The sequence below is a fragment of the Dinoponera quadriceps genome, unplaced genomic scaffold (assembly GCF_001313825.1).
Source record: "Dinoponera quadriceps isolate SergipeBrazil2010 unplaced genomic scaffold, ASM131382v1 scaffold141, whole genome shotgun sequence".
In the NCBI taxonomy this organism is placed as follows: Eukaryota; Metazoa; Arthropoda; class Insecta; order Hymenoptera; family Formicidae; genus Dinoponera; species Dinoponera quadriceps.
This window is the reverse complement of record NW_014554256.1, coordinates 1,468-18,769: the sequence shown is the minus strand read 5'-3', so window position 1 is coordinate 18,769 and position 17,302 is coordinate 1,468. Positions and strand designations below refer to the sequence as shown.

The following is a 17,302-nucleotide window of genomic DNA, read 5'->3' as shown; positions in this document are numbered from 1 at the left end:
ATATATATATATATATATAATTAAAATATGATTAATATATTATGTAATTACACAAGAAATTATTAAAATATTATACAAATAAACGACTACAAGCAATCGTAATTATATACATATAAATATTTACACACCGAGAAATGTTTTGCTGGTCCGGATAGAATTTTAAATGTCACAGACAAAATGTATCACTGTTTTCTGTATCTGTTAGAAAATTGTCTGATACGTATAATTTACAGCAGTAACATTCTAGCAATATGCGCAGGAAAATTCAGATCCTGCTACTAATTTTCAATAAGAAGTGCGACTGGTCTTAATCTGGATGGGCTTCACAGAGAAACTTTCTTGCTAAATTAGACAAATAGTTGAAATTAAAATTGTATTTCATTCATTTATATTAATTAGATATAATACATATGTGACATTGAAGTATTTGCTAGTCATTTATCTATTTTAGTTAATTTCTCATATTACAGATAATTTTCGATATGACTACAATATCATTTTCTTGAGTGTTGACTTACACCGAATAAGTTGGGCAATTTTTTTCACATAAATATCGAATAAAAAGCACAGAAAATTATACGGTTGTGTACTTTTCCTTGCGTTCCGTTATATAGGTTACTTGTATTTACCTATCATTACACGCTGGAACGAATAATCCATAATTGCGTGTTTCCCGCGCCCGATCATGTGCCTAATTATATGAAACGGGCTTGTACACGCGCTGTACGATACTAATGCAGCAAATTATCTGCGCGCGTGCCGTTATTGGGATCACCGTGACATACGCGGGTCCGATTACTCAAATCCGCATATTTAGGCGAAGAGGGGTTCGACGGGGGTCGAGGGCGGCGATAAATTATCGAGGATAGGACGAATTTTCAAACGCGCCGTTCGATTACCTATAGCCGGATTACCGCCTCGTTGAAGCCGCATATTTTTGCCATGTGCTGCTGCGAATTTTGCAAAGGAGAGTATTGAATTACTTTTTTCGCTGAAAATATCTCGGGAATCAAATGCAAACTCGCTAATTTAAATATGCTTTTAAAAAAACTAGTAATTATGAAAATTTTACATATGCATTAAATATAACATGAAACACATTAATCTCCCGTAATATTCTATTATTTTTCTCGATATTAATTAAAATATCAATATATAAATTATGGAGAATTATTTTCGATTCACCATTGTAAATTATTCCTCTTATGCATTTTAAGGCGCTAAAACTATTTATTCTGGAAAATGAACAGCGTTATTAAGTACCTGCCGCAAAATAATAAAACATTACGTCGCAATGCGTATTATACGAGTGAAACATTTGCCTGGAGCGCACGTGCACATATATGAAATACTTGGATGTACTCAGGAAATGAGATCCGAGTCTATCCGCGCGCAATCAGATATGGGAATTCGCATGCCTCGCGGATATTCAGATATTCACAATGGCCCGGATTCTCACGCTTGACATGTTGTTCGCGACGTTAATCAGTGCAAATGATTATTTCTCGCAGATGCTTTATCGGTATTTAGTCGTCGCGTACTTTCCACGAGCTTTCGTGCTTACGACTACTGCCGCCGCAAGGCACCATTGAAAATTAATATCCACACGACGCACAAATATATCTGAAAACTGGCATTTTTGAGAAAAGAGACATTTCCTTAAGCTCGCATCGATAATAATAGAAGGAAAATGAATTCTCTTTAGAATCGAGTTGCTTATTTTTAATGTTATATTATTTATCGTTTATCGTAAGAAGAGATGCGCAACGATCGTTCTATGATATTCTTTTTTTACTCTTAACGAACTAAGCCACGAACGAAGAATCATTCCACGATGATACCGATAGTGTCACCGATCGCGAAGAACATTCGTTACGAGGTGTGAACGTGCGTGGTGGTCGTTCTTCGGAGAATGCGTCCACCGAATCCGTTTGGTACACACTGCACTTAAACCAAAGCGCGGCTGAAAGGGCACAAAACGGTGGAAGCGACGCAGTTGGCCGCAATGGCGATAGATAGCGAGATTTGGGCATAGCGTGCGGCACAATACGCGCTCACGCCGGGCCTTCAGAAAATGAGATACGATAGGAGGGTGAGTACGAAGGGGTTGAGGGAGATGAGAGGATGAGGGAAAGCGAGAGCGCCCGAGAGAGAGAGAGGGAGAAAGGGAGCGAGGGAGCGGAGGAGACCGAGAGAGGGGCCTATCACTCGGCTAGATCCAATACAATGCGAACTATTGTACCCACGTTCGCCATCCACTCCAATTCCTGGCGTGGAGATATGCAACCGGCTCGGGGCTGCACTTCACGCGGGGGTGCACATGCGTACGACTATGTACAGGGAACTAAGTGTGCGAGGGTTGGAACCAGACAGAGAGGGAGAGAAAGCGTGCGGTTTATTCAGTCTAGCGAATGTTCGCCGAAGAATTAAAATGTGCTACAAAAGTTGGGAGCGAAAAAGTTAGGAATTATGAAAATTGACGCGAATTATGGAAATATGCGAGAATACGAGGCAGGTACATGCACACAGTCTTTGTTGGCAAGTTTAATATATTGTGGTGAATTCAAGTGAAATTAATACTTATTATAAATTACGAAGCGCGGAAAATCTTTATCTTAAGTTATGATACATGAAGGGATGGATTGCTAATTAAAATGTTCAATCGATCTAATCTGTGTGTTATCATTTTCAACGAAAACTATGTAAACGTACGAGGAGTACGCTTACATATTTAATCGCCGAATGGTAATGTTAAGCTGCAATTAAAATATAAAGGACTGAAATAAGCGATACGGAGAGGAAATGGAGATGCATATATAAATGCGGAGCAAGGCGGTATATAAGGGTGAAAGTAGAACGAAAATAAAGGGATGAGTGAGAGAGAGAGAGAAAGCCCGAGGAAGTGGAGAAATAAGAAACGAAGCTTGTGGAAAGTTGGAAGAGAAGGAAAGAGAGGGAAAAGGACAGCGGGGTCAAAAGTGTAAGGGTGATGAAAATGGAGGAAAAGACGCGCGGGAGTGAGAAATCTCGAAAAGGAAAGAAGAAACGACAGAGAGCAGCGGGTATATGGCGGAATGTGAAAAGAGAAAGAGAGCCGAACAGTGGACGGGGACGAGAAAAAGAGAGAGAAAGGGAGAATGGGAGTGGGGAGGGGGACGAAAATGGAGGAACGAGTATAAGAGGGAAAGAGCATTAACTTTTTTCCCCTATTTCTCCTTCTGCCGGGACGGGTGCAGCCGGCCAGCAAGAAACGTGCCGCACTTCCCAATCTCTTCTCTCAACCTCCATTCTCCATAATTTAAAGTAATTTCGCAGCGCGGGCACACGAGTAACCGCACGTTAGTCCCCGCGTTCCCTCCTCTTCTGTCCAACGTACGTCCCGCCGACATTACCACTCGCCCTTGAGAGCAACGTATGCAGTGCGGTCACGTTCCCGGCGAAATCATGCCGCTGCCGAAAATGAATTGTTATTACGACGACGATGTAGTGTCAAGAGCAACCGGGGCGATCTACGGCCACCCGGCCCGGTGTCTATTTCCGAGTGATGCATAGACTGCAACCGGGATTTATGCGACCCGCCAATGGCGTCGACGTAAAATTGCTGCGGCGAGAAGAAAGCGAAGATGTTGGACGGTCTCCCAAACAGAGCTATCGCCGCTACGCATCGGCGAGCATGTGACTTTTTGCGTTTGTATTCGTGACATTTTTACGATGAATTACGGAGAGTTTCACCGAGCTCTTTCATCGAATATCATCTATGCTCATTACAAATTTCCGAGGGAGGAAGAATATGCGAGAAGACATTGATTAATGCAGAAAGCAGAATTATTACGCGCCTAGGGAGAGATTTCGAATTTCTTACCATCCTAGTCCGGTAAAAGTACAAAAAAAATGGTAAATTTTTTACCAGTTACGAGAGATATGTTTCGGCCCATAATCACACTTACCTTTGTCTACCTGTTCTAATTACCATTCAAATAAACGATATTCTTCAGGGTGTCCCCTCGTATTAGTAATTACAACTAATTCATATCAAACTTGAATTACACAAGAATAAACTTTCCAATGAAGTGATGCGGGTGATGTCGACAGGTAAGCACTGCTCTTTTTCTCCTTGATAACTCTCATCCCATGGTTGCGTAACCTATAACCAATCGACCCCGTCGCAGTCTCGCCGCGGGCTTGGAAAAACTGAATCCCGTCAGCATCACGACGAGCATCGCCGATCGTATTCACCAAGATGAATCCGCGACGGTGGCGGCGACGGTAGCCGAGAATTCACATTTTACACCTGGACCTGGGGAATCGATATTTCACGGTTAACGAGGGTTCATTTGACCGTCGCTGCTTATTATAATGAACGAGCCCGTATGTCTGACCGAGAGTCGCGACGGCAAAGGGGAATTGGCGGCGGGAGGAGAAGGCGGCCGCCGGAGTTAGAGCAGAAACGGCCCCAAGAGGGGCACGGAGGTGGTTAAACGGCGAGCGGAGGGAAGGAGGAGACAGGCGTTTACGTGCGGCAGACATTCGATGATGCATAGTTGCTGTTGACATGCTGGAACGTCAGGCTCACATGACCTCTCGAGCGCAGCCATTATCCGCAAAGCGACCCCCCGGTCCAATCCTCCCTCCCTCCCTCTTTCCCTATGTCCGTCTCTCTCTCTCTCTCTCTCTCTCTCTCTCTCATTCTCTCTTCTCTCCCTCACCCGTCCCTCCTGTACGTCGAACTGGGACAATAACCGCTTCGCGAAGTCGTGTAATAATTATCGGCCAGTTTTCACAACTCCCAACCCTCGTTACAGCGAGCCTGCGTTTTGCCCCTCGTTAATTGCGCAATAATGCCACTGCCGGCGTGCCTCTTTGCCGTTGTTCAGCAGCCGCAACCCACCCCCGTCTCCTGCGTGAGAGGCCCGTCGACACGGGACATCGAGGGGCTCGTGTCTGTAAATGCAGTTTTGCAACGCGCTGTACTTCCGCGGGATGTCCCGCTGACGTTTATTCAGCCGCGGCGGACTTTATTTACGCGCGTTTCACGTTTGGATGGATAATGTTGCGCTGGACGCGCGCGGTTGATTGGAACACTCGGTCCTGGGGCCGATGATACCCCGGATGGCTGCTAGAGAGAGAGAGAGAGAAAGAGAGGGAGGAGGGGAATGAGAGAGATTTGTCGTTTTAATGTATGTATTAGGTCGCTGTTTTAATGCATGTACCCGCTTGCTGTTTTCATGTATTAGGTTATTCCAATGAAATGTTGGTTTCCCACGCGATAATCTTGATACTGTTTGCGGGAAATTAATTGAGCTTAGTTATTGAAAGTATCTGCGGCATATGAAATATTGGTCTAAAATGTAAACGATTTCTAGGCATATAATTAAGTTGGCATGAAGTTAATTGTTTTATTTTATAATTTCGATTGGTAAAAGTTGTGTTTTTAAAAGAACAGATATATAAAAATTAGCATTCTGATTATTAACACAAAATCACGTCGAAACTTGAAAATTTCCACTAAACGTGTGAAATGTATCACGTAATGAAATATATTACGAATGCAAACAAAGTAGATAACCGTGCGCATTCATATTTACAGATTATGCCGTCTGACATCACGCAAGCTAATAGACTCCCTCCCGTTCTCGCGGTGTGACATAATTGTTGAATAGTCCCATAAAGTACATAAATTTCTTGCAACTTGAGAACCAAGGAGGATTTCCAAACGGGACGTCGAGCGTCACGTGGGAGCGTGTTTGTAACATTCGGCACTCTCTCGCGATGGAAAATATTCGTTTGCACCAAAACGGAAAAGCTACAAATACACAGTGTGTGCCAACGAGCAAAATCGCCAAAACCACGACGACTCTCGGAGCCGCTTCGCGCTCCTGTCTCTCGCATTTTGCATTCCGCCGCGTTAAATCGCCAAATAGCACCTCGGGATTATCACTGTGGAAAGTTCATTTCGCCGCCGAGCGGACGGCGGCACAACGCGAGTGGCGGGCTAATAAAAATCGCGGGATGAATGACAGAGCGAGTGTGTGTACATTAGAAGGTGCGACGTGAGGGTGACGCGAAGCGAAACGACGCTCGATTACGTATGCAGCGACGCAACGCGACGTGATTCGGCCGACGTGTCCGTGAATATGCTGTACTCTGACTGCGTAACTTTCGCGACAGAATCTGAACACAGCCGGATTGTTACGTATTGTGCACCAACAGGAGCGAGGAGGATAAAGAGAGGTCGCGGGCGGATCGCGTTAATATAGCGGGTGAGCACGTTAATTGTTTTATAGCGCAAGAAGGACGATCATGGACCTCGATACCGGACCCGCACTTGGCGCAACACACTGCAATCAGTGTGTCACTGTACACCGGAAATCGTGCTGCGAATGTAATCGTCACGATATGACCGCGCGGTTAGTCGTCAATCGATTGATGATCGACGGGAGACAATGCACGCGTGATACCGTTTTACGATGTCGGGACGGTGTCGCGTCCGATACCCGACACCTTGGCAACTTGTCGCGTCTGCTTTGAATACTAAATCCAGGAGAAATCTTCCCCTCTGTGTATAAAGCGGAAAATCGTGTAATTTTCCATCTAGGAAATGATACAACATATATGACGCCAACTGTATGGTCAGTCACAAAAAGATTGCAACATTTTTTTTTTCGATGATTCTCGTAACGCATCTCATATAGGAAAATGTATCTCCTGAAAATAACCGAAAACGAAATTCTCTTATTGGATTCGGTTCTAAAATTTATTTAAAAAATATTACTTTTTATGATTGATCACACATACCTGGGTAGTCAAAATTGATAGTAGCTCATAAAAGTTATTACAGCTTATAAAAAAATCAACGTTATTCGAGGCCTGGAGAAGCGCTTAACTCGCGCTGTTAATAACGTGTTAATTAAACACGACTCTCGATGGCTGCCTCGATGCACCGTAAGGTGTCCGGCTGGAGGTCTTCAATATTTGAGTTTACTCAGCCGCTCGGATGTACACAGCCGAGTCGATTAAATACCACCGACACGTGACGTCGACTCGGCTAATTTACGTGTCTCAGATACTCGGCTGTGATATTAATCGAGGCCTCGATAGAAGGGGGAGGGGGAGGATACGCACGATTTCCCGGAACGCGGAGAAACCGCTAACACGCGGCGCGCGCCTCTTACGCGCACTCCGCTCCAGATGCTTCGCTCGCTCGACGAGCGCGCAAATCGCGCGATCCGTGCGTTTTCCAATCAACGATCAACCGCCGCTGACGATCTAATTAAAGCTCGTACCGACATTCCGCGCGTTCCGCGTGTAATCGGTTTAAGCGTTTGCACGCCACGCCGCTTAATTCTAAGCGGTCTCTCCCCCTCCCCCAGGCTGCGCGCGCCGCGGACGCGTAACTTGAATATAAATTCCCGCCCGTGCACTTTATTTACGCGCCTCGTGAATATGCATTCGTCTTAAGACCAGGTAACGAACCTACCCACGAGCACGCGAGCCTGGTTAAGCAACTAATTAAAACGCCGTCGAAATTAGTCGTTTCTGCGCGAGATTCCGCTTTTTATTGCGTTTCTTCTCTGTCACTACTGTCTTCTCCGTTACATCGCCCGCCATGCGTCTTTACCGGTCAGAATTCTTTCGTTTTGTTATCTGAGAAACAGTTAAATAGGCAACATCATATCTCCCGGACGCTACGCAATATTAGAAGTCACGCTTTGCACATCCATAAAACTTCGTGAAACAAGAAAAAATTTCCCGGCCACGTTGCACTTGTGAAACAATCTTACCGTTGGGCGTACATATGGTGGGCATAAGCCTAGAAATACGCAACAACGTGTAGGAATGATTAATATACTACCGCGCGAGCCACGATCGATAGATAAATTGCGTTCGACGAGCGCTTTCTTCCGTGTATGCGCGGAAAGAAAATACTGTTGAATCAATCAAATTTCGAACAGCAGCGTAATTGGAGCAAATCTTCATGATTAATGACAAATATCATTAAATATTAATATTTTACGAATTGTTTGTATAAAAACTGCCAAGTTTAATGAAGTATTAATTTTAATTATTGAATATTTAATTTTAGTTATTGAATCAAGAAGATTTACTCTCAATTACGTGTGCCGTTGGAAATTCTGTAGCAAAATTCAATTCAATAGCATTTTATTTCTATATGGGATGTTACATTATTATCATTGAGAAATGTTCGGATGTAAAGCTTCAAACTAAATTGATAACAATTTCACGTAAAAATATTGATACAGGAGATGTAAATTATGCAATTATGCGAACATTTCATATCATAATAGAAAAGATAATTCTTCAGGCTATCAAGTTCGAGGAATAGCATAAGTAAAGATACACCGATTGTAAATCAATTATTTCATTAAATGTGAATCTAAAATAAAACATACCCTAAAAATATCCTTTTCCTATTAATTTCAATTTCAAAGCCCAAGAAATATAAATCTATATAATAATAGTCTATATCGCGATTGTAAACAAGATTTTTCTCGATCTATGCTACAATGTTACTGTAAACACCATCGTCGTTGAACAATTGTAAATACTCGAGCGTAAAAATTAATAGTATCGATATCGATTTCTCTTAGCATAATATTTCTCAATTTTAGATGTAAACGTATCTATGAAAATTAACATTAGCTACCTTGGCATTAGCTACCTCGAATCTAATCTAATCACCTGTTGGATACGAAATGCGGTGCTTGTGATTACTCGACAGTTCTCGAGCAGAGAATGCAACTGGTCGGGTATCTTGTGAACAGCTTTTTTTACAACTGCGTATTAAAAAAATAACATACGTTATCGCTAATGCGATAACTGTTCGTCAGCTTGGACAGTTGCTCACAAGTCGATGTATCAAGTGGAAAATACGCTATGGGGAATTGGGGTTCTAACGAGTCCGTTCTTTCGAAAGAGGCCCTCGACGAATACGTCGAGTTGACGTACCTAAATAAGACCGAAATTCTGCGGTGAGTGCAAACGTTTAAAACTTGATGTATAAGTTACTGGAACATTGTTGCAACTAATTGCCCCCCATTCACGGTTCACATGCACACTTAGTCGCAAAACAGTTTAGCAAAATAGTGTTGTCCAACTTCATGATGTGTAAATCGTTTTGCGAGTGTATAATCAGTCACGAGAAGGTTGCAACATTTTTTTTTACGAGTTTCGCAACGTATCTCCAACAGGAAAACGTCTTTCTTGAGAATGATTAAAAAACAAATTCTCCTATTGGACACGGAATGCGTTTCGAAACTTATAAAAAAAAGTGTCGCAGCCTTTTCTGACTGATCATACATTTCGCGGATACGATTTATGTGCCGAACAATTAATTAAGTTAGTTAACTAATGTATATTTTTCAGAATTTATGAACTCCTTAGCGATTTAGAACCAGGACAACTTGAGCAAAATCTTCATTATCGTTTTTCCATAGAACAAATTGACAAAGTTCTTCTGCAGATTCGTGTGAGTCTCGAATTTCATCGATATCTTATCAACGTTAAGCACTTTTTCATTTTTCAAAGGACCACTTTGTCTAATGTCATATAATATAGCGGAGTAATAATTGTTAGAAAGAAGGATATTCAAGCTTTCGACACGAAAGAACGTTGTTTCGGATTATTGCAGTATGCAACTTCTGTTCTAAACATCGTATATATTGCGCGGCAATAAATCTTTCTTAAGCGATGGTAAACTACTAGCATTTTTTTCAGCGAACCAGCAATTTCTTCGCACGAATAGTGATAAACTGCGACGGGATGAACAATACAAGCCGTGCTCTTTAAATGTAACACGAAATGTCTCGAAATCATCGACCTCACAATGATCAAAATCGGTTCATTAAAACTTGATTAAAATAACCACTCCGATAGTAGAGTCTTCTTAATAGTTTTTAACAATTTCAAAGAATTGAGACTCTGCAGGCGCCCGGGCTGAATGAAGACATTTTTTCAGTGCAGTCCATTTCGCGACTCGATATATCGGGTGTTCTCGTCGAAGCGGGACGGATGTTTAAGCTTCGAGGACACTCTCGATCTCTGCTCGGCCTTCTCCGCGAATTGTCCTCGGGGCATCCGAGCTGCATGGGCTTTTGAGATTTTCGGTAAGCTCGCGGACGGAATTGAATCTACATCCAGCCTTTTGCGTGCATGTGTGTGCGCGCACGGAACTCTAACTTTTGTCCCGGCAAATATTTGCCGGGCGCAGTCCACTACCATCCTATGCGCTCATTAAACATGCCCGCGGACAATACTTCAGTCGTCAAAAATATAAGCATAAAATCCTGTTGTTTAAGTTGTAGGAAAAAGTATCTCATTACATAGTACAGTATATCATCACCATATTTACTAGAGTATCACATTTTAGTATGTATAGAAATATATTATTAGTATTTACAATATACTCGCGCACAATTTGCGAAGCAATACGAACTTCATTGAACGTATGTAGTGTCTTTAACAAATTGTGACGAATATACGTTTACAAATTTAAAGATTCCATGTTTTTCCACGGATTTTTTGTTTCCGTGGAAAAATGAAAAAAAAGCTAGTTTTATTTTAAACTACAGTGTCAATATAGACAGGGCCTCATAAAAATAAATCGGGTTATGTTATGGTTAATATAGAACCAAATGAAACCTTGCATGATTTCCACTTGGTCCGAGAGACACGTCATTTCCTGCTATTTAATTTTCAGATTTATTTTCACCAATTCGCGATAAAAGTCGTGTATTTTAATATTATATAATGCGACACAATTTTTGACGGGAAGTAAAACATGTCATATAACGCAGAATTAATTTCATATTTTGCATATTTTGTAAAATTATAGATGAAAATTTGATAAAAATTATATACATCGGTGCTGACATTGTACAATGTAATTTATTATACATATTGTACATATTATAATAATTTTGAAGCAATATTTTTCATGAAACGAAATTTTACTAATCGTGAAATAATTGAACTCTTTCTTGAAATTATTTCAAATATATTTAAAAAATTCCGATTTTAAAATAACTGATTCTTGCTGACAATAATTATCATATTTTCTGTTATATATATTGTCTCAATTATTTATCGTTCTTTACAATAATGTCACTTCGTCCTTCCTTTAATTTTTCCATGATATGCTTCATGACATAAAACTAATTCGTTGATTGTACAAACACATACAACGCGAACTGCTTCAAGTATATGAAAGCGCAAGCAATAGCCACATTGATGTCTTCATTTTCAGATTTCGATGGTGACAATCATATTTCTCTTGACGATCTGATGGAAACAGTACAGAGAGTAACAAACATAGATGAGCACGAACAGGAACAGGAACATAGCAACCCAAAACGAGTACGAGACATAGCCGAAAAGGTCAGTGGATACTTCTTTCTGGAGCTACAAAGGATAAATTCGGGAAGCGATTAATCCTTTTGCCGAACCGAGGCCGCTTTTCTATCGTAGCAAATTCCCAATGGCCATTGTTGGTTCCGTGGCAAAAAGCAGATGAATTGAAAGGAACTGACTGCTGCGAGGAGAACTTAATTCCATGAAATTGTATTCCCAATCAATCGAAACAGGACATTGTTCTTAAATTCATCGAGTTCCTTTCTATTCTCTTTTTAAGGAAAAAGAAATATTATTCTAGTATTGCAAATGAAATAAAAATATTGTTATGTTTTTAGTAACTAACACTATTCCTCGGCGAACATATGTCTTCTTTACCAAGGATTATAAGCTTCAATATGTTGTTTTATTTTTGAGAAAAATTCTGTCAGCTCCTTTCAATTCATGTATTTCTCACAGAATTACGATGAGCACTGATTATAATAATTCATAATAGTCTACAATGTATTCGTTCTTTTAGATTTTGCGGGAAATGGATCTCTCTGGGACAGGTAGCATAGTGCTCCAAGAGTTTGTACATATGGTCTCCAGAATGCCAGATTTCGCAAATACGTTTCAATTTAAAATTTAATAAATGTAATTAATAAAACCGCAAAATATAATACAAGGAAAACAAACAAAAATTTTTTAAATTTTTTAAATTATTTTACTTACTACATTCGCTAAAGAATACACTGCATCAACAATGCCATCCATTATTTTCCTTAATCCAAATTTGATCTGAACCATTGTTCTCGGTATAATTTGAGGCGCTGCTGAAAATTCAACGAATTTATCTGGGAATTACATTAGCAAAATCAATATAAAACACTAGGAATATTAGAAAAATTAAATAGTTATTACTGACAATATACGTTTTCATTCGTTTATTAACAATAATTAATATATTATACAGTAATCTATTGTCTCTTTTTAAATTATATATATTTAATATTAATGCATATAAAAAAGAATATGTATATATATGAGCATTCTTTTATATATATATATATGTGTGTGCGTGTGCACATGTAAAACAGTTATAAATTTGACGTTAACTAGTGATGATATGATATGAAGTGTTGAACTAATTATCGTATGATATTATAAAAAATAAATATGTATAATAATTGTTATATTTATGTTTCATTAAATCAATTTTTACATTATTCCAATAAACAAATTTACAAGTATTAAATCTCAATAGTATTATTTTTGATTTTGTACATACAAAGGTTAAAATGAAATATGCTGGAAATTTATAAAGGTGATTTTAATAATCATACTTATACATATACAAATAGAAAAAATATTTATTACAAAACTGGGATTCGCATAAAAGTATTGTCATTTATAAATTAATTAGTTAAGAAATATAAAATTATTACTATTATTCGGCCTGCGTTTTATTTGGTAAATATTCGATACAAGCGATTTTAGAAGCACTGCAAGTATTTTTTTCTTAAGCTTCTTTATATTATCTTATATTAAGTCGCTTTATATTATCTTAATTTTAAAGTTCAATATATGTTTGCTCTTAAAACAACACAAGGCTTAGCTATTAAGTTTTTGATTATTACTAGAATTAAATTTTTTTTGTTACGTCTTTGTTTTACCTCTGGACGTTTTTAAGTGTAAACCTTGAACCGGCTTAGGGAATTTATCATATTTGGCATGTCCACCAAAGCCGTCGAAAGTCATGCCACTGTTACTAGTTTTCTGAATTAAATACAAAAAATTATGATTAATGTAAAAAATTGTTTTACAATTATTTAAGCTTAAAGCACAAGTACAAATGCTTGAAGACAGATGTATAACATAAGATATATAACATAAAAAAAACATACAATATCAATTTATTATAACTTATGGAAACATAACGATCTCACCTGAGAACTTGATTCATTAAATTTCAATTTTTTCGTAAGTATCGAAGGTACTGTTGTGTTATTATTAATCCTTTTTATATTACGATTCGTCATCGAGAAGAAGCCTTGCGATTTTATATTCTGTGGAGTATTTTCCGCGTTATTCTAAAATGATAATAAATATTAATACATTGCAAATCAGAGAGGTGAGTCGACGTCTTTAATGTTTTAAACCTCGAGAATCGTAAATGTCAATTTGTCTCTTTAGGAAAATAAAGTATTATATTTAAAAATCCTATTTACTACCTTCTCACACAAAAGATAATATTTTAATGAACATCATATTAAAAACATTATTGGTATAATCATTTTGTTTGAATTTTGAATAAAATATATACATTACAATTAAATATGCAACCTGCGGTCTGTTAATTTGAGCAAAAATATATAATAACAAAATTAAATATGATTGGTCACAGATATTTTTTTTCTTTTTCTTATCCCTTCAATAATTTAGTCAACGTTGTTAGGTATACTCACTATAATCACGATACAATCACTATCTTCTTTATCCTTCAAAATTATACTATTACAAGAATTTGTTGTATGTTTTGTCGCCACTAAGTCAAGTACTTCTTCCTGCTCCTTGTCACTTTCTTCTGGACACTGTTTAATCTCTGCAGCTATTTTGCATTTACAGTTACTTGCTGCAGTTTGTATCTCAAGAAGTTTAGTTTGCATGCTTGCTGCCTCTTCTTCATGATACTCTAACATTTCTTTCAATTGCCTATAAAAAAAAACGATACAAATCCAGAAGAGCAATAGTACATAAATCGTAGAACGTTATGTGCATAATATACCAGGTGTACCGGTATGAAGTGAGCGTCAAAATACAAATGTCTCGATAGGGAACATTTATTTTGAACGGGCCTTAATTTTGTTTTGTTTGGTTTCTATGACATCTATCAAACATATTCAGTTTACATCAAGTTATTGAACAAACAACATCATATTTTTTCATCGTGTTAAAAATGTCGAATTTTGTACCAGAAAATGATGATTTGCGGAAAGCATTAATTTTTTGTTTTCATTTGAAGAAAAGTGCTGCAGAGTCGCATCAAATGCTTGTCGAGGCATATGGTGATCATGCTCTATCAGAAGCAACATGCAAAAGATGGTTTCAACGGTTCAGAGATAATGATTTTGATGTGAGAAATAAAGAACGTGGAAAACCACCAAAAAAGTTTGAAGACACCGAATTGCAAACAATATTGGATGAAGATGACACTTTGAGTCAGACACAAATGGCAGAAATGTTAAATGTTGCACAACAAACAATTTCTGACCGTTTAAAAGCTATGGGAAAGATCCAAAAGTCTGGAAAATGGGTGCCACATGAATTGAATGAAAGACAGATGGAAAACCGAAGAAACACTTGTGAAATTTTGCTTCAAAGACACGATAGAAAATCAGTTTTGCATCGAATTGTTACTGGCGATGAAAAATGGATTTATTTTAAGAATCCTAAACGGAAAAGATCATGGGTTAATCCGGGACAACCATCAACTTCGACTGCAAAACCAGATCGATTCGGCAAGAAGACAATGCTGTGTGTCTGGTGGGACCAGAAAGGTGTGGTGTACCACGAGCTCCTAAAACCTGGTGAAACCGTCAATACAGATCGCTACCGACAACAAATGAGCAATTTGAACTATGCATTGATCGAAAAACGACCAGAATGGGCCAGAAGACACGGCAAGGTAATTTTGCTCCATGACAATGCACCTGCACACAAAGCAAAACTGGTTCAGGATACGATCAAAGCACTCGGCTGGGAGCTGCTACCCCACCCGCCGTATTCACCAGACTTGGCTCCTTCCGACTACCATTTGTTTTCATCGATGGGACACGCATTGGCTGAGCAGCACTTCGATTCCTACGAGGAAGTCGAAAATTGGGTGACTAATTGGTTTGCTTCAAAAGACGAACAGTTTTATTGGTGTGGAATCTACAAATTGCCTGAAAGATGGGAAAAATGTGTAACTAGCAATGGCCAATACTTTGAATAAAATGTTTTTTACTTTCCCATTAAAAAATAGTGTTTTGATTTCACAAAAAAAAACGCTCACTTCATACCGGTACACCTAGTAGCATAAACGGCGGGCAGAATTGACATAACTTGAACATAAAAAATATCTTACAATAAGGGTAATTTCTATTTATTTTGCAGCAATCTAATTTAATATCATATTATATTATATACCTCATCTTATTTCGAACTTGTGACAATTCTACAGATTCCTTCTTTTTCGCTGCTAATTTATCCCTTAGTTGTTTTTTCTGAATTATACTATTATCGAGTTCTCTGAAATATATAACGATTCAGTTGTATTATGTTCAATGCACATATTTTAAATATTATGTAGAACGTGTAAATATAAAATACCTTTTTAATACCGATATATATGTCCGTAGTGTGGAAGGGTCAGAGCGATTTGATTTCATCATATCGTCTACTTCATCTGCAGAAGCATTTATCAAGGTTTGCACACTATACGAAAATATAATATTTAGAAATAATATTAAAGAATTACGCATGTTTTTTTATGGGAAAATAACCATAGCCACTTTTCTATAAGAGATATGTGATTCCTAAGAAGATATATAAACATATTCTTTGATTAATCATACAATTTTAAAATTTTAAGCAATAATATATCTATGTTTCTAACAAAACTAATGCATCAAAAATTTTAAATTTACAAGAATAATTTTGAGAAATACAAACCTCTGCAATTTTTCTAGTTCCTTGTTTAACGTTTTGATTTCATGATCTTTCTCTGCCACATCTGCACATTGCAGTTTAAAATACTGAAGTTGTTCTTTAAGTGCAGCAATTGTACTATTTTTATCCTTCAACTTTTTTTCAAAGAGTTTAATTTGCTGTTCAAGTGGCACTATTTTCAACTCCAATTTCTCTTTGCATTCTCTGAGGTTCTTGGTTTCTTCTTTTCCTAGAGTTAGCTGGAATCTTAGAGAATCAATTGTACTCTGCAAAACTGTATTATCCATTACAATGGAATCATCGTTCGAGAAATTAAAATATATTCTGTGTATATGTTTTGGAGTTGTTCTTTCACGACATTGCGGGCAAGTGTTTGACCTATAGAAACAATTATTATTAAAAAATAAATTATACTTGTACATACAAGCAATGGTAAGAAGAATAACAATTTCTAATAAATAACGAGCGTGTACGGAGAAAAGAAAGGCGAAATTAAATTATGTAAATGAATACAGAAATATTTTGTAATGTTACCTTTCAAACCATTTCTGTAAACACTGGAAATGAAAAATGTGTCCACATGGTGTGTGGTAAACATCATCGGACGGTACGAGTAATTCACTACAAATTACACACACTATATTCATTTTATGTATCAAAATTGAGCGAGAGCTTTTCGAAAGATTAATGCTTTTCTTGTTACTATTTAGGTACGTTGACTGAAGGCACAGATATAAACATTTATATATAGAAATTGCCGGTTTCCTTTCTTCCTGCAAAATGGCCCGGGTGGAAATTGCCGGTTTTCAGCAAGAGATGAATCAAACAATGCTAAACAAAGTGAGACAGAAAGGAAACTTTCATAAGAGTGTTATATGATTTTGACTATAAAAGTTTCAGCGCCATCTTCCGAATAGATGCGCAAATTAATATCCCCAACGTCACATTTATATCCACATCTAGTATAGTGCTGAACCGTGGCTTATGCAGGATCCACATTGCACCCAATATCCAACGAACAATCCCGGATAGAAAGGATGTAATTTATAATTGTTTATAACTTTTATGAATTTGTTTAAACAAATTACATGCTACATAAAACTATGTTTTGTTTTAATAAGATAATAAAATAATATTATCAAAATTTTCCCATTTTCTTCAAAAAATACACGCAAATGATTAACTAACAGCGCGCCCCGTCCAGCTCGCGCCGCGTCCAGTTCGCGCCGCTGCATCGATGTAA

General features: G+C 38.0%; 1 protein-coding gene across 4 annotated transcripts; it reads right to left on the bottom strand.

Annotated features, from left to right (window-relative positions):
- Positions 1–10,998: 10,998 nt before the first annotated feature.
- Positions 10,999–17,088, bottom strand: LOC106751888 (E3 ubiquitin-protein ligase TRAIP-like). 4 transcript variants are annotated; one of them, XM_014633137.1, is made up of 10 exons: positions 16,763–17,088; positions 16,594–16,680; positions 16,063–16,437; positions 15,721–15,825; positions 15,538–15,639; positions 13,815–14,061; positions 13,296–13,439; positions 13,023–13,125; positions 12,082–12,203; positions 10,999–11,418 (listed from the first exon to the last, which is right to left on the bottom strand). In XM_014633137.1, exons 1-10 carry the CDS (start codon positions 16,798–16,800, stop codon positions 11,260–11,262), a joined length of 1,482 nt encoding a protein of 493 aa, XP_014488623.1. In that variant the 5' UTR covers positions 16,801–17,088; the 3' UTR covers positions 10,999–11,259. The 4 variants fall into 4 exon arrangements, with proteins under 4 accessions (XP_014488623.1, XP_014488640.1, XP_014488632.1 ...); XM_014633154.1 differs by having other exon boundaries at positions 12,082–12,179; XM_014633146.1 differs by having other exon boundaries at positions 12,082–12,182; positions 16,763–17,087.
- Between the last annotated feature and the right edge of the window lie 214 nt (positions 17,089–17,302).

Excerpts from the sequence above, each read along its gene's own strand:
- LOC106751888 (XM_014633137.1), bottom strand. The coding sequence starts at position 16,800 with ATGTTTATATCTGTGCCTTCAGTCAACGTACCTAAATA. Across the intron at positions 14,062-15,537 it reads CAAGTTCGAAATAAGATGAG|GCAATTGAAAGAAATGTTAG; the intron begins GTATATAATATA and ends TTTTTTTTATAG. Across the intron at positions 11,419-12,081 it reads TGTATTCTTTAGCGAATGTA|CTCCAGAAAGAAGTATCCAC; the intron begins GTAAGTAAAATA and ends TATCCTTTGTAG.